Raw genomic sequence first — 18,643 nt, 5'->3', positions numbered from 1 at the left:
GGTCCATTTTGGCTGGCTTGGCCTTGCATGATAAACGTCCATGATTTCTCAGCAGTCGCTGTTACTAAACCATGAATTAATACCCTGTGGACATCTCTCATTTTCAGGCCCAAGTACGGTGGCTCGTACTGCCTCGGGGAGAGGAAGAGGTTCAGGATATGCAACGTCAAAGCCTGTGTGTCAGAAACACCTTCCTTCCGTCACCTGCAGTGCAGTCAGTTTGATGCCCTGCCTTACAAGGGGAAGCTCCATAAATGGATTCCCGTTCTCAGCAGAAGTAAGTCCATATTTAGTTCCTTGTGTTCACTGTCACCCTTCATGTTTTACCAGCAATTAGCGTGACGCACAGACAGCTCGTGGCATCCCAGAGTTTGGAGTTCAATCCTGGCGCTGTCTGCGTGGAGTTTGTACGGTCACCCTGCAACCGCCTGGTTTCCTCTGGGTGCTTCACTTTCCTCCCACAGTCCAAAGACATCCCAGTTAGTGTGTTAATTGGTCAATGTAAATTAGGCCAGGGTTAAACGAGTGAATTGCAGAACATTGCAACTCGTCCGGCTGCAAGGCCGGTACTGTGCCATGTCTCTAGATAAATCAATCCATAAATAAATCACTTTGCTCATTGATTTCAAGTTCAAGTCTATTGTCATTGTACACACATATACAGCTAAATGAAACCTTGTTCCTCAGGCATCAAGATGCAAAACACAGTACATATATCATGTACAGCACATAAAATTATATTAACACAATAATATTAACAGATAATTAAAATTTTCCATAGCTGCACAAGTTAAAATAAAGTGCATATGAAACATTTAAACAGTATTCGTGCTACTGGCTCGGTCATAAATAATGTGAACTGGGTTGCAGCTTGCTGCTCAGGAGTCTCTCAGCCTTGGGGGAAGAAGCTGTTACCCGGCCTAACAGTCCGTGTTCTTGATTTTTGTTTTATTGATCACTCCTTGAAAGAGCCAACATCGACAAAGTATGCCACATCCATGCCAGAACCACTGGACACAAAAACAATTACCTCCCCCAATTCATTAGACTGAACAACAGCTGCAGCCATTACCCCACATCACTACCACTACGTGCACATCAGCCTCTCCTCTCCACAGTCCCTCACCACCCCTTCAACCCCCCCATTCACTGTCACTTTACACTGACACTCCACACCTCATACTGACACTGACACACTCCTCTCCACAGTCCCACACCACCCCCTTCATCCCCACTCACTGTCAGTCCACACCTCATACCTACACTGACACACTCCTCTCCACAATCCCACACCACCCCCTTCATCCCCCCATTCACTGTCACTTTACACTGACACACTCCTCTCCACAGTCCCTCATCACCCCCTTCATCCCCCCATTCACTGACACTCCACACCTCATACCCACACTGACACACTCCTCTCCACAGTCCCTCACCACCCCCTTCATCCCCACTCACTGTCAGTCCACACCTCATACCTACACTGACACACTCCTCTCCACAATCCCACACCACCCCCTTCATCCCCCCATTCACTGTCACTTTACACTGACACACTCCTCTCCACAGTCCCTCATCACCCCCTTCATCCCCCCATTCACTGACACTCCACACCTCATACCCACACTGACACACTCCTCTCCACAGTCCCTCATCACCCCCTTCATCCCCCCCATTCACTGTCACTTCACACTGACACTCCACACCTCATGCCCACACTGACACAGTCTCTGTCCTATTGTGTTTTCATTTGCCCTGCTGCTACCGAAAAGCGTTTCTCTTGTCACTTTATCATTTCCTGTCAGTCACCTTGTGTACAGATACTCCTGCACCGGGCGTCACTTTATGTACATACAATCTGTCTGTGTACTGTGTATAACGCAGCAGCACAGTAGCGTAGTGGTTAGCACAACGCTTTACAGAACCAATGACCTGGGTTCAATTCCCACCACTGTCTGTACGTTCTTCCCGTGACTGTGTGGGTTTCTTCCAGTTTCCTCCCATAGTCCAAGCATGAAACAGTCGGTTGGTTAATTGGTCGTTGTAAATTGTCCATGATTAGGCTCGGGTTAAATCAGGAATAGTTGGGCAGTGCGGCTCGAAGGGCCAGAATAACCTGTTCCACACTGTATCTCAATAAATAGATAGATAACCAATCTCTTATGTATCTACAGCCACCATCAACCCTTTCTTGTACATTGTGTTTTATTGGATTGCGTTTATATTTACATTTATTGCATTTTTATGCTTACTGTTTTTTATGCTGCAAGAGATCCGAAGTAACAGTCCTTTTGTTCTCCTTTACACTTGTGTACTGAATAAGGACAATAAACAACCTCACATCTTGAATAGTTTCTCTTGAGCCTGACACTCAGATTCGGCTGATCTGAGATGCTAAAATTAGCCTGTTGCTAATTTCCTGTGACGCCCAGGTGGAAATTCTGGGGAAAGTTCAATTTTATTTTTGCTGAACGTTTTTTTTTCAGAAATCGGAGCTCTCAGCTCTGCGGTGAGGTCCATGTCTGACCTCTCTGTGGCCTCAGTGGTACAGACTGGTGCCTGTGGGTAGGACCAAAGGTTTTGTTTTCGAATCACAGAGTGGGTTATGCAGCAGGGAAACAGGGCCTACAGCCCAGCTTGCTCATACTGTCCAAGCTGTCCACTTGAGTTAGTCCCATTTACCCCTCGTTGGTCCTCAAGAAGGGGGCATCAATTATTAAAGTCCCTCACCATCCCGCACCCATCTCTATGGAGCCTGTAAGCTCTCTCTGTGACTGAGTGGGTTTCCTCTAGGTGCTCCAGTTTCCTCCACATTCTCAAGTCCTACAAATCCGTAGGTTGGTTAGCCACATAGATATATTTGGGTGGCACAACTCTTTGGGCTGAAAGGGTCTGTTACTATGCAGTACCTCTAAATAACAAATAATCTTACTAAAGAAAGAAATTGCAGTAAGTTGAATGACTGGAGTTTACTTGACTTTTCCCATGGTGTGACTGTGCCTCCAGTTAACCCCTGTGAGCTACACTGCCGACCTCGAGATGGCTATTTCTCAGTGAAGATGTTGGATGCCGTGACTGACGGAACGCCGTGCTTTGAGGGGAACACCAGCCGAGACATGTGCATCAATGGAATCTGCAAGGTACAGTTTAGTTTCAAGGCTAGGAGTGCAAAGTGTCCATATGGAGCAACATACTGGGACCTCATTGGATGATAGAGTCACATGGGTGTAATGTATCCATATGGAGGAACATGCTTTTCAAAGTTCAGTGTAAATTTATTATGAAAGTGTGTGTGTGATGTGTATATATATATATATATATATATATATATACACACACACACACAAACCCCATTTCCAGAAAAGTTGGGATATTTTCCAAAAATGCAATAAAAACAAAAATCTGTGATATGTTAATTCACGTGAACCTTTATTTAACTGACAAAAGTACAAAGAAAAGATTTTCAATAGTTTTACTGACCAACTTAATTGTATTTTGTAAATATACACAAATTTAGAATTTGATGGCTGCAACATACTCAACAAAAGTTGGGACAGAGTTAAAATAAGATTGAAAAGTGCACAGGATATTCAAGTAACACCGGTTTGGAAGACTCCACGTTAAGCAGGCTAATTGGTAGCAGGTGAGGTATCATGACTGGGTATAAAAGTAGCGTCCATCAGAGGCTCAGTCTTTGCAAGCAAGGATGGGTCGTGGCTCACCCCTTTGTGCCAAAATTCGTGACAGAATTGTTAGTCAGTTCGAAAGGAACATTTCTCAATGCAAGACTGCAGAGAACTTAGGTCTTTCAACATCTACAGCACTTAATACTGTGAAAAGATTCAGAGAATTTAGAGGTATCTCAGTGCGTAAAGGGCAAAGTTGGAAACCACTGTTGAATGCGCGTGATCTTCGAGCCCTCAGGCGGCACTGCCTAAGAAACCGTCATGCTACTGTGACAATTATAGCCACCTGGGCTTGGGAGTACTTCGGAAAACCATTGTCACTCAACACAGTCCGTCGCTGCATCCAGAAATGCAACTTGAAACTGTATTACGCAAGGAGGAAGCCATACATCAACTCTATGCAGAAACGCCGGCGAGTTCTCTGGGCCCAAGCTCATCTCAGATGGACCAAAAGACTGTGGAACCGTGTGCTGTGGTCAGATGAGTCCACATTTCAGCTAGTTTTCGGAAAAAACGGGCGTCGAGTTCTCCGTGCCAAAGATGAAAACGACCTTCCAGATTGTTATCAGCGAAAGGTACAAAAGCCAGTATCTGTGATGGTAGGGGTGTGCATCAGTGCCCACGGCATGGGTGAGTTGCATGTATGTTAAGGTACCATTGACTCTGAGGCGTATATTAGGATTTTAGAGAGACATATGTTGCCATCAAGGCGACATCTCTTCCTGGGACGTCCATGCTTATTTCAGCAGGACAATGCCAGACCACATTCTGCACAGGCTACAACAGCGTGGCTTTGTAGACACAGAGTGCGTGTGCATGACTGGACTGCTGCCAGTCCAGATCTATCTCCTATTGAAAATGTATGGCACATCATGAAGAGGAGAATCAGACAACGGAGACCACGGACTGTTGAGCAGCTGAAGTCTTATATCAAGCAAGAATGGACAAAATTTCCAATTGCAAATCTGCTACAGTTGGTATCCTTAGTTCCAAAACGATTAAAAAGTGTTATTAAAAGGAAAGGTGATGTATCACAATGGTAAACATGCCTCTGTCCCAACTTTTGTTGAGTGTGTTGCAGCCATCAAATTCTAAATTTCTGTATGTTTACAAAATACAATTAAGTCGGTCAGTAAAACTATTGAAAATCTTTTCTTTGTACTTTTATCAGTTAAATAAAGGCTCACGTGAATTAGCATATCACAGATTTTTGTTTTTATTGCCTTTTGGAAAATATCCCAACTTTTCTGGAAATGGGGTTTGAATGTCAGCACATACAACCCTGAGATTCGTTTACTTGCAGGCATTCACAGTAAGTAGAAACACAATAGAATCAATGTAAAACCACATACAACAGAGACAGACAATCAACCAATGTGCAAAAGACAACAAACTGTGCAAGTATAAAAGGAAAAGCATAATAAATAAATAAATAAATAAATAAATAAATTGATAGATAAGCAAGCAATAAATACTAAGAACATACATTACTGAGTCCTTAAAAGTGAGTCCATAGGTTGTGGGAACATTTCAGTGTTGGGTTGATTGAAGTTAACCCCACTGGTTCAGGAGCCTGATGATTGAGGGGTAATAACTGTCTCTGAACCTGGTGGTGTAAGTCCTGAGGCTCCTGTGCCTCCGTTCTGATGGCAGCAGTGAGAAGAGAGCATGGCCTGGATGGTCGGGGTCGTTGATGATGGAGGCTGCTTTCCTGTGACAGTGCTCCTTGTAGATGTGCTCAATGGTGGGGAGGGATTTGCCTGTGATGGACTGGGCCCTATCCACTACTTTTTGTAGTTTCTCCTGTTTAAGGGCTTTGGTGTACTGAGAACTTATTGGACAGGAGACTCACATGGTATACAACAACAATGGCACTGACTAGAACAGGTAATTGCCAGGAGCTGGCAGAGTCTGTATGGATTAGAATTAACATTATATTCTGTCACACTCGATTTTGCATTTTGTTGCCCCCGGGTGGCATGGGAACGTAGCTGTTGACATAACCCTGTACTGTGCCAGTGACGCGGGTTCAATTCCAGCCGCTGTCCGTAAGGAGTTTGTACATTCTCCCCGTGACTGCGTGGGTTTCCTCCGGGTGCTCCCGTTTTCTCCCACAGTCCAAAAACGTACAGGTTCTTGGTCACGTGGATGTAATTGGGCCAGAAGGACTTGTTACTAAGCTGTATCTCGAAAGAAAATTATGTTTTCTCTTGTACTATGTGTAAAGATGTGATGAATGAAGTATAGGGATGGCACACAAAACAAAGTTTTTCACCACACCGCTCTACATGTGACAATAATAAACCAGGTTCTCGGTTTAAAATGCATGAAACACTAATTATATCAAACAGCATCCACAGAGAGAGGAGTGGAGTCTGTGTTTCAGATCATATATTGGTTAATCCTTACTGTTACTAATAAACCACTGCCTCTTATTGAGGTAGATAAAGTCAAAGTAAATTTATTACCAAAGTACATGCAGTGCCTATAAAAAGTATTCACCCCCCCCCCCAGAAGTTTTCATGTTGTATTGTTTGACAACATTGAATCACAGTGGATTTAACTTGGCTTATTTTTGACACTAATTAACAGAAAAAGACTTTTGTGTCAAAGTGAAAACAGATCTCTATGAAGTGATTTAAATTAATTACAAATATAAAACACAAAATAATTGATTGCATAAGTATTCACCCCCTTTAATCTGACACACCAACTCATCACTGGTGCAGCCAGTTGGTTTTAGAAGTCACATAATTAGTTAAATGGAGATCACCTGTGTGCAGTCAAGGTGTTTCAATTGACTGTAGTAAAAAATACACCTGTAGCTGGAAGGTCCAACTGCTGGTGAGTCAGTATTTTGGCAAAAACTACACCATGAAGACAAAAGAACACTCCAAGCAACTCTGCAAAAAGGTTATTGAAAAGCACAAGTCATGAGATGGATACAAGATAATTTCCAAGTCACTGAATATCCCTTGAAGTTGAGTCAAGTCAACCATCAAGAAATGGAAAGAATATGGCACAGCTGTAAATCTGCCTAGAGTAGGCCGTCCTCAAAAACTGAGTGACCATGCAAGAAGGGGACTAGTGAGGGAGGTCACCAAGAGACCTATGACAACTCTGGATAAGCTACAAGCTTCAGTGACTGAGATGGGATACACTGCGTATACAACAACTGTTGCCTGGTGCTTCACCAGCTATAGCTTTATGGGAGATTGGCAAAGAGAAAGCCATTGTTGAAAAAATAACTCATGTGAAATCTCAGCTAGAGTTTGCCAGAAGGCATGTGGGAGACTCTGAAGTCAGCTGGAATAAGGTTCTATTGTCTGATGAAACTAAAATTAAGCTTTTTGGCCATCAGACTAAATGCTATGTTTGGTGTAAGCCAAACACCACACACCATCCCTACCGTGAAGCATAGCGGTGGCTGCATCATGCTGTGGGGATGCTTCACTGCAGCAGGCCCTGGAAGGCTTGTGAATGTGGAGGGTAAAATGAATGCAGCAAAATACAGGGAAGTCCTGGAGGAAACCCTGATGCAGTCTGCAAGAGAACTGTGACCTGTGAGAAGATTTTTTTTCCCCCAGACAGTGACCCCAAGCATAAAGCCAAAGCTACACAGGAATGGCTTAAAAACAACAAAGTTAATGTCCTGGAGTGGCCAAGTCAGAGTCCAGACCTCAGTCCAATTGAGAATTTGCAGCTGGACTTGAAAAAGGTTATTCAGTCACGATCCCTGTGTAATCTGACAGAGCTTGAGCAGTTTTGTAAAGAAGAATGGGTAAAATTTGCAGTGTCCAGGTGTGCAAAGCTGATAGAGACCTATTGACACAGACTCAAGGCTATAATTGCTGCCAAATGTGCAGCTACTAAATACTGACTTGAAGGGGGTGATACTTATGCAATCAATTATTTTGTGTTTTTTATTTGTAATTAATTTAGATCACTTTGTAGAAATCTGTTTTCATTTTGACATGTAAGAGTCTTTTTCTGTTGATCTGTTTCCAAAAAAAGCAAAATTAAATCCACTGTGATTCAATGTTGTAAAACGATAAAGCATGAAAACTTCCTGGTGGGGGGGGAGTGAATACTTTTTATAAGCACTGTATATGTTACCATATACAACCCAAAGATTCATTTTCTTGAAGGCAATTACAGTAGAGCAAAGAAACACAACCGAACTAATAAAAAAAACTACACATAAAGACTGACAAACAACCAATGTGGGAAAGAAAACAAACTGTAGACAAATACAAAAAAAATCAATCAACCAATCAATCTGAGAACATGGGTCGTAAAATCCTTGAAATGAGCCATATGTTGTGGAATCAATTTAGTGTTGAGGTGAGTGAAGTTTTCTACACTGGTTCAAGAGCCTGATGGTTGAAGGACATTATCTGTTCCTGAACATGGTGCTGTGGGCCTTGAGGTTCTTGTACCTCCTTTCGATGGCAGCAGCAAGAGGAGAGCAGGTCCTGGATGGTGGGTTTCCTGATAATGGTTGCTACTGTCCCATGACAGCACCCTGTGTAGGTGTGCTCCAGTGTAGGGAGGGGGCAAATGTTTGAAAGATTGAGGAGTTGGGATGATAGAATGTGGCACAGGGTTTTGAGGCCAGCATAGATCAGTTAAGGTACCTATCTTCTTGAGGTCTTACATAGAAACCTCATTAAAACTTATCAAATGTTGAAAGGCCTCAGCAGAGTGGATGTGGAGAGGATGTTTCCTATGGTAGGGGAGTCTAAGACCAGAGGACACATAGAGGGGTGTCCTTTTAGAACAGAAGTGAGGAATTAGGCAGAAGTTGATAGATTCTTGATTGGTCAGGGAATAAAGGGATATGGGGAGAAGGCAGGAGATTGGAGCCGAGATGGAAATGGATCAGTCATGACAAAATGGCAGAGCAGACTCGAAAGGCCAAATGGCCTAATTCTGCTCCTATTTACTAGCAGTGCCTAAATGTATTTGTGAATGCTTTACACAGGGAGTTCTATTTGTATTCAGGTGCATCAGTAATGTGATAAATAGCTTATTTCTGGCGTTGCAATATTAATCCTGATGGCTGGCAAGCACCCAGAATGATTGAAATAGTTTATGGCGTGCTATCAATTTGAATTATCAGCAGTGTGTTTCACTTGGACATTTTCTCTGGCAATCTGGGCAATGTCTTTCCTTTCATCTTCTAAATACAAGTCTATTTTCTTGTGGTGTTGGAGCAAGGCCAACAGGTTCAGTATAACTCAGAGACAGATGCCCCCAGAGTTGGCCTCAATTGAAGACAAAAGAAGAAAGGCTTGCCTTGGGTCCACACCACCCGGTAAGGAACAGTTATTACACTTCAACCATTAAGTTCCTGAACCAACATGGACAACTTCACTCACTTCAACACTGAACTGCCTTCACAACCTGCAAATTCACTTACAAAGATTTTACAACTCGTGTTCTCAGCTTTCTTTCTTTCTCTCTCTCTCTCTCTCTCTCTCTCTATATATATATATATATATATATATATATATATATATATATATATCCCTCTCTCTTTTTCTCTCTTCCCCCCTCTCCTGCCCCCTCCCCCTCATCTCTCTCTCCCCCCTCACCCTTCTCTCTTTCCCCTCCCCCCACCCTGGTCTCTCCTTTTTATTTCTTATTCTTTTGCACTTTGGGTGTTTGTCTGACTTTGTTTATCTGTAGATTTTTTCCATAGATTTTATTGTAGTTTCTTATGTTCCTGTAAATGCCTGCAGAATGATTCTTGAGCTAGGTATGGTGACATATATGTACTTCCATTATAAATTTACTTTGACCTTGTTGAACTTTCCGTAGCACCTTTCACAACCTCAGGAAGTTCCAGATTTCTTCATGGCCAATGAAGTTTTTATTGTGCCGTCCCTGTAGCAGTTTGGAACGATGCCACCCTGTGCCCGGTGAATTCCCAGAAAAAGCAATGTCACAATGGCAACTGATGCTACAACTTCCAGACCCCGGAGTTAAAATCCGGCCTTTTGACTTGCTGAAGATTTGGGCTCTAAGACTTCTTTGAAAGCTTTACAATTAACAACTTGAAGAGTCTGTTTTTGAATGCAGTGACTGTAGGGCTGGCATACTTGGGGACTCTGTGCTGAAGAGGTTGAAACCTGCTTTGATTTTTGGATGTGCAGATGAGATAATGCCAGCAGTTCCATGAGTCAGACCCCATTAACAGGACGCTGTTGGCCTGAAGATTGACTCTGTTGTGCACATTCATAGATCAGATGCAGGAGCCAAAATTCAGACAGATAATTACCCCTCTCTGCAGCCTGCAGCCTGCTCGGATGAGAAAGCTTGTTCATGCTATTTTATTCCAAATGAAGCGATACTTTGACATAAACTGGGTTAAGCTTTACAAAGTGAATCTTTGTTTAATGGGACAAAGACAATCAAAACAGAGGCTGAATGCAGCAGCTGGATTGGAAACACATTCCTGCCTTGTTATGACACCTTCTCGGTTGGATAAATGACTCTTTTACTCAATCCTGTGTTGACAGATGTCCAATATATCCTCAGTATAGTGAACCACAGACACCCAGCACACTAGCTTAACACCACTGCTCACATCAGAACCCAGTAACATTTCAAAATTCATGATTATTTAATGTAATTTTCAGTGTACAAATGTAAAGGAGAATACAATAACTGTTACTCTGGATCTGATGCAGTACAAGAAACACGAGATAAAGAAAGCAGTAATAGAAAAACACAATAAATACAGTCATGTGCACGTCTTAGGTGTGTGTGTGTATATATATATATATATATATATATATACATGTATCTATCTTGCTTTAGACTTTTGTGCAGTATTTGTCAATGTGGAGCAGAGAAACCAAATTTCCCTCGGGATTAATAAAGTGTATCTATCTATCTATCTAGAGGGAGTTTGTAACTCTGGCAGGAGCAGAGGGTGGTGAGGGTGGTGAGGGTGGGGCATCGCAGGAGGGGTGTGGGTCAGGTGGCAGAGAAGTACCAGCACAGGGGAGTGGCACAAATGCAGACACACCCAGCCCTGAGACACCAGGCAAGGTCATTTGATCCCAAACAATTGTTTTATTGATCATTACAGAATGTCTCTCTGGTGCTTCCCACTCCCTCCCCTCTCCCTTCCCCTTTTCCCAACCATGATTCCCCTCTCCCTGCCTCCTTCCCACTCTCAGTCCACAATAGAGACCCAGATCAGAATCAGGTTTATCTTCACTCACATATGTCATGAAACCTTTTTTTTGTGACAGCAGTGCAGTGCAATACATAAAATTGCTACAGAACTGTGCAAACGTCTATTTATCTGTACTTTTGCACATTACTGTGTAATTACATTAGAATCTTTGAACCTTTGAAGGTAGTTTATATACATCGATTGTATGTGCTTAATGTGACAATCGGCACAGGAGTGTCTGTACATAAGGTGACTGACAGGAAATGATAAAGTAGTGGTGGTGGGAGGTTTATCTTGAAAACACTCAAGAGCCTCAAGATAACAACTAGACAAAGAAACCCTTACTCGTTTCTCCGAAGGGAAAGAAGTAAAGCCACTTAGCCATTTGATAAGATTGGATTTCTACCCTTTGTCTGCTTTGCCACCAGATCCACTTATCCCTCAATTATCCTGGTGCCCAGCAACTTAATCAATATTAGCCCTGAATAAATATTAGCCATTGAGAATTCCAGAGGCTCAGAATGAAGTCATTTCTCCTCATCTCGTTCCCAGGGGCCAAATCCTGTTCCTTAAATTATAGAACATGGAAAACACATTGCTCTCTTGGTGTGACAACCTTCTCTGTTAGACCAGTGACCCTTTGCTCAGTCCTGTGTCCAGTATAGTGAGCCATATTTTTGTAAACACCTTCCACACTGCTGTTCATATTTTGTCAAAAACTCGGCTTCGTTTATTTCATTTGCACAGTATCATTTCATTTGCTAACCAATGAACCCTGAAGGGAGGCATTAAGAGGAAAGACTTTGTCCTTGACACAAGAGATTTTGCAGATGCTGGACGGTAGTGTAGTGGTCAGCACAACGCTTTACAGTAGAGGAGACCCAGGTTCAATTCCTGCTGCTGCAAACTGTAAGGAGTTTATACGTTCTCCCCTGACCTCGTGGGTTTCCTCCGGGTGCTCCGGTTTCCACCCACAGTCCAAAGACGTACCAGTTGGTGGGTTAATTGTCATTATAAATTGCCCCATGATTAGGCTGGGGTTAAATCAGGGGGTTGCTGGGTGGTGTGGCTGAAAGGGCCGGAAGGGACTGTTCCTGCTGTATCTCAATAAGAAATAAATAAAAATAAAAACTGCAGGTCCGGGAGCAGCTATGGAAATAAATAAACAGTTGATGCTTCAGGAAGAGACCCTTCTTCAGGACTCATTAGGTCCTGATGAGCAAGTCCTGGGTGAAGCCCAGAGTTGGAGGCCTGATGTCTGTGTGTCTGAAAATCCGGGACAAGTACTGGAGGCCCGTCTCTGTGTGAGTGGGTGGGTGGGAAAGGGGATTGTTCTCCTCTTGTCGCATTATATTGTTTTGTTGTTTCTGTTTGGGTTCTTCTGATGAACATCGTGGGTGCGGGAATGTGCCGCGACACCTATGGGCTGCCCACAGCACTTTCGTCCTTTCGCCCCCTGACAGAACACAGCGAGCAGTACAGGCTCCAACGTACCCGTAACTTCTGCAGTCAGGGAAAACACTACTCCTCTTTGAGGGATCAGCAGTGGAAAGAGTGAGCAGTTTCAAGTTCCTGGGTGTCAACATCTCTCAGGATCTATCCTTCACCCCAACATATTGTTGCAGTTGCAAAGGCACATCAGTGGCTATATTTGATTAGGAGTTTGAGGAGAGTTGGTATGTCACCAAAGACATTTGCAAGTTACTGCAGATATACTGTGGAGAGCATTCTATCTGGTATGGGGGGGGAGCACTGCACAGGATCAGAAAAAGCTGCAGGGAGTTATAAACTCTGCCAGCTCCATCGTGGACACTAGCCTCCCCAGCGTTCAGGACATCTTCGAAATGCGATGCCTTCGAAAGGTGACATCTGTTATCAGGGGCCCCCATCACCCAGAACGTGCCTTCTTCTCATTGGTACTATCAGGGAGGAGGTACAGGAGCCTGAAGAGAGACAATCAATGATTCTTTCCCCTCCGTCATTTGATTTTATACTTTATACTTTATTGTTGCCAAATAATTGATACTAGAACGTACAATCATCATAGTGATATTTCATTCTGCACTTCCCGCTGCCTGGATTACAAATCAATAGTAAATATTAAAAATTTAAATTATAAATCATAAATAGAAAATTTAAAAATGGGAAGTAAAATAGTGCAAAAAAAAACCGAGATGCAGGTCGGGATATTTGGAGGGTACGGCCTAGATCCGGGTCAGGATCCGTTCAGCAGTCTTATCACAGATGGAAAGAAGCTGTTCCCAAATCTGGCCGTACGAGTCTTCAAGCTCCTGAGCCTTCTCCCGGAGGGAAGAGGGATGAAAAGTGTTTCTGAATTCTGAATGAACCCTCTGTAATTTTTCACTCTATTTTTGCACTACTTATTTAATTTTCTTTTTTATATATACTTATTGTAATTTATCGTTATGTATAGCAATGTACTACTGCTGCAAAAAAAAGCAAATTTCGTGATATATGCCGGTGATATTTAACCTGATTCTGAATCTGATGTAATGAGTTGTTTGTGTGGGGAGCTGGAGAGCGTTGGGCTTTGAAGTTTATAAGAGCACCTCAGTTGGTTAATTGATGTTTAACGAGAGTCGTTAATCGTTTAGAGTTCCTTGTGTTTTTCTCGAGCGATTCGATCTTTGTAATGCAGTCTCCTGACGCTTTACGACTCGTGGTGTCGCTCGGCCGAGCCATCGATGTTCTGTTGGAATTCTTATGGATAGATTCTGGTCGCTGTCTCTTCATTGGAGTGTGTCTTTCCTCCACACTTGAGTTCTGACATTTGTGACAAGCCTGACCTGTCATAATGGCTCTTCCCTGATTATTGAAACATCCACATGGATTCAGAAATATTTTGCAGTCGTAGGCTTGAGCATTAGGCTGACCTTTATTCCATGGTCCACTGTGCTCTTTTTTCAGATTTGCCTTTTTCAGTTTTTTTACCGTTTGAATTGAATTGACTTTATTCCTTACATCCTGCACATACATGCGGAGTGAAAATCTTCGTTATGTCTCCGTCTAAATCTGCAATGTAAAATCATAGTAATTTACAATTATTTATAATAAAATAGAACAATCAATGTAATACAGAGTACACTCAAATCAGTGTGAATTTATCAGTCTGATGGCCTGGTGGAAGAAGCTATCCCGGAGCCTGTTGGTCCTGGCCTTTATGCTACGGTACTGTTTCCCGGATGGTAGCAGCTGGAATAGATTGTGGTTGGGGTGACGCGGGTGCCCAATGATCCTTTGGGCCCTTTTTTCACACTTGTCCTTATAAATATCCTGAATCATGAGAAGTTCACAACTATAGATGCCCTGGGCTGTCTGCACCACTCTCTGCAGAATCCTGCGATTAAGGGAGGTACAGTTCCCATACCAGGCAGTGATGCAGCCAGTCAGGATGCTCTCAATTGTGCCCCTGTAGAAAGTTCTTAGGATTTGGGGGCCCATACCAAACTTCCTCAACCGTCTGAGGTGAAAGAGGCGCTGTTGTGCCTTTTACACCATACAGCTGGTGTGTACAGACCACATGAGATCCTCAGTGATGTGTATGCTGAGGAACTTAAAGCTGTTCACCCTCTCAACCCCAGATCCATTGATGTCAATAGGGGCTAGCCTGTCTCCATTCCTCCTGTAATCCACAACCAGCTCCTTTGTTTTTGCGACTTTGAGGGAGAGGTTGTTTTCTTGACACCACTGCGTCAGAGAGATGACTTCTTCCCTGTAGGCCACCTCGTTATTGTTTGAGATTAGGCCAATCAATGTGGTATCGTTGGCAAATTTAATTAGCAGATTAGAGCTGTGGGTGGCAAAACAGTCATGGGTATACAGAGAATGAAGGAGGAGACTCAGTATGCAGCCTATCACCTCATTCCCACTTCTCCAGTTCCACATCTCCCTCCTCACCCCCCCCCACCTGCCTACCTTGCCCCTCTCATCTGGATTCACCTATCACCTACCAGCTCATGTTCCTCCCCTTCCCACCACTCTTTTGTTCGAATCTCAGCTTCATTGAAACGTACAGTGAAATGCGCCATCTGTGTCAAATCAAGTTAGCAAGGATTAAGATGGGCAGCCCAGTAGTGTTGCCACACTTCTGCCACCAACTTAGCACGCCCACAGCTCACTAAACCTAACCAAGTGTCTTTGGAATGTGCGAGGAAGCCAGAGCACCCACAAGGTCACGGGGGTTTGAAGCCCGATCTTACAGCAGGTGCTGTAAAGCGATTGCACCAACCGCTGTATTACCAGGCTTCTGCCCTCTTCCCTTCCAGTCTCTGCCAAAACGTTAACTCTCCGTTCCCCTGCAAAGACGCTGCCTGACCTGCTGAGTTCCTCCAGCATTTTACGTGTGTTGCTTGAGATTTCAGCATCCGCTGAAGTTAAATTTTAAGTTTAAAATAATCTGGCTCACGTCTCCGTAATTAGAACTCTCTGCATTTTCTATATATCCACGGCCAGAGTTCAGAACGTTTGGGGCAGGTCACAGAGCTCATTAACTTGGAGGCAACAAGCAGCCAACAACTGCCCTCCAAGTGACCCCCTGTTTTACAGGAATTCCTCAATTAGCTGCACTTGTTAATTTTCACGGCTTTCCCATGGGAGTGCAGAGCAGCCTCAAAAAACAGGCCAAGATGCCAGTTATCAGTTCTGTGGGAACTTCAGTGCTCAGCTGTGCCCATAGTAAGTGTCAGAGTGGTTCTTGGGCCTCTCTCTGGTTGTCACATTGTGCTCCATATGCAGATCTATAATTTCAAATATTAATCCATAAGTTGTAGGAGCAGAATTAGGCCATCTGACCCATCGAGTCTGCTCCACCATTTCATCATGGCTGATCCATTTTCTCCTCTCAGCTCCAATCTCCTGCTTTCTCTCCATTTCCCTTTATGCCCTGAATAATCAAGAATCAATAAACTTCTGCCTTAAGTATACCCAATGACTTGGCCTCCACAGCGAATTCCACAGATACACCACTCTCTGGCTAAGGAAATTCCTCCTCATCTCCCTTCGAAAACACACCCCTCTATTTTGAGGCTGTGTCCTCTGGTCTTAGACTCTCCCACCAGAGGAAGCATCCTCTCCACATCCACTCTACTGAGGCCTTTCAACATTCAATAGGTTTCAATGAGGTCAAGACCCTTCATCAGGACACTTTATTATGTTGAATGGTCTCAGCCCAGAACGTCAACTGTTTATTCCTCTCTTTAGCTTCTGCCTGACCTGCAGAGTTCCTCCTGTATTTTGTGTGTGTGTGTGTGCGTGTGTTGCTTTGGGTTCCTAGCATCTGAGAATCTCTTCTAAGCTCCAGCAAGTACAGGCCCAGAGCCATCAGGCACTCCTCGTATGACAAGCCTCTCAATCCTGGAGCGATTTTCATGAACTTCCTTTGAACCCTGTCCGGTATTGTGCAAAACACAGAAAATGCTGGAGGAACTCAGCAGGTTAGGCAGAATCCATGGAGGGAGATAAGTTGTCAACATTTCAGGCTGAGACCCTTCATCGGGACACCTCATTGAGATGAACGGTCTTGGCTCGAAATGTCAACAGTTTATTCCACTCCGCAGATGCAGGCTGACTTGCTGAATTCCTCCAGCATCATCCCCCTCCCTACCCGCCCACCATCCCCCTCACTTGGTCTCACCTATCACATTCCAGCTTGTACTTCTTTCTCCCCATCCCCCTCTTTCTTATTCTGACATCTGCTCCTTTCTTTTCCAGTCCTGATGAAGGGTCTCAGCTCAAAACATCATCTGTTTATTCATTTCCATAGATACTGCTTAACCTGCTGAGTTCCTCCAGCATTTTGTGTGTGTTGCAAATATCAATATTAATCTTTTAAAAAGCCAATTGAAAAATAGTGTAATTGCTAACATTGTTATTGTACCTCATATATAACATAGGATATGTGAAGTTGAAATTATAATACTTGATGTATATTCATAAAATTTGATGTATATTCATGAAATTATGGTGCTTATTCGTAAAAGATCAAGGAAATGAAAATAAAAATGCTTTACTCTCAGTGAGACTTTTGCTGCACTAACAATGACAAATATTTGATTTCCAGCTTGTATTTGCTTGGTTGGGGAGGCGCGAACATAGCACCCGATTCATCGGTAAACCTATTCCGATAGTTAGACTTGACAAAGCTCATCACTGAAGCAATGATTCACACAAATATGTCAATGAAAACACTGTTAATGTTGCCATTGCAAGAGTTTTCATATAGTTAGAAGTTTCGGAAATGGAATTCCAGAGTTTCAGCAAGTTTGACAGTAAAGAGAGTCATTATGCATCATTAAGCTGTGGAGGCTACCTTAGTAAATATATTTAAGACAAGGTTGGATAGATTGATTATTGCATAGTAGGGGAATTGAGGGTTATGGGGGAAAGGCAGGTAGTTGGAGATGAGTCCGTGGCCAGATCAGCCATGATTTAAAGAATCGAAGGGTGCCACGGTAAACTCAATCAAGCAGTTGACTTTGGCGTTAGCTGACAGTTAACGTGATGCTGTTACAGCTTGGTGCGCTGGAGTTCAGAGTTCAATTCCAGTGCCGTTTTGCAAGGCATCTCTGTATGTTTTCCTATCTCTGTCCTCCCTGTGGAATGCAGGGCTGTTCCCCAGGCGCTTCAGATTCTGGGGCAGTGTGGACGGAAAGGCCCACTCTGCACCGTATCACTAAATAAATAAATAGATACTGCGAGATGCAGCGTTGTTTCTTCAAAGTTACTAAAAATCAGTGTCTTTTTGCTGTTGGCACGCGTGCCATAGGTTTGCCACCTCTGCTCAAGGGGACACCTACAGTGGCTGATTAGCCTACCGGTCACTAGATTTTGGGGTGTCAGAGGAAACGTGAGCTCCGGGAGGGACCTATGAAGTCACAGGGAGAGCATGTAATGTCCACACAAACAGCATCGGAGACCAGGATTGAACCTGGGTCTCAGGTGCTGCCAGCCACCACTGTACCATCTTTGCTTTCCCTGTGGTGAAGGTTCTTTCCCCCCCCCCCCTCCCACAGTGCTGTTGAGCAATGAATTCTTGGGTTCCTAGTAATGGTGAAGAAACAACATTGTATCTCCCAGCCCCAATGAAGGGTCTCGGTCCGAAATGTGGATCATTTCCTGATGCCGTCTGACCTGCTGAGTTCCTGCAGTGTTTTGTATGTGTTGCTCTGGATTTCCAACATCTGCAGACTTCCTCGTGTTTCCAGTTTCTATTGGAAACTGATTGGAGCAACTGGGCTTGTATACTCTGGAATTTAGAAGGCTGAGAGGGAATCTTATTGAAACATATAAGATTATTAAGGGATTGGACACGCTGGAGGCAGGAAGTATGTTCCCGCTGATGGGTGAGTCCAGAACCAGAGGCCACAGTTTAAGAATAAGGGGTAGGCCATTTAGAACGGAGTTGAGGAAAAACTTTTCACCCAGAGAGTGGTGGATATATGGAATGCTCTGCCCTAGAAGGCTGTGGAGGCCAAGTCTCTGGATGCTTTCAAGAAAGAGTTGGATAGAGCTGTTAAAAATAGCGGAATCAAAGGTTATGGGAATAAGGCAGGAACTGGATACCGATTGTGGATGATCAGCCATGATCACAGTGAGTGGCGGTGCTGGCTCAAAGGGCCGAATGGCCTACTCCTACACCTATTGTCTATTGTCTATTTATTATTAATTTATTTGTCAATACAGCTCAGAGTTGGCCCTTTGAGCCACGACGCTGATTAACCCTAACCTAATCACAGGACAATTTACAATA

At 43.6% G+C, this 18,643-nt stretch overlaps 1 protein-coding gene across 3 annotated transcripts in view; it reads left to right on the top strand.

Annotated features, from left to right (window-relative positions):
- Positions 1–18,643, top strand: part of LOC140209663 (A disintegrin and metalloproteinase with thrombospondin motifs 7) — a 248,372-nt gene that overhangs the window by 133,985 nt on the left and 95,744 nt on the right. For all 3 annotated transcript variants that reach the window (XM_072278011.1, XM_072278012.1, XM_072278013.1), the window contains 2 exons: positions 108–277; positions 3,007–3,140. In XM_072278011.1, the coding sequence (XP_072134112.1) occupies positions 108–277; positions 3,007–3,140 (304 nt within the window). The remainder of the gene's footprint in view (positions 1–107; positions 278–3,006; positions 3,141–18,643) is intronic.

This window comes from Mobula birostris, chromosome 14, assembly GCF_030028105.1.
Source record: "Mobula birostris isolate sMobBir1 chromosome 14, sMobBir1.hap1, whole genome shotgun sequence".
In the NCBI taxonomy this organism is placed as follows: Eukaryota; Metazoa; Chordata; class Chondrichthyes; order Myliobatiformes; family Myliobatidae; genus Mobula; species Mobula birostris.
This window is presented reverse-complemented; position numbering and strand designations above follow the sequence as displayed.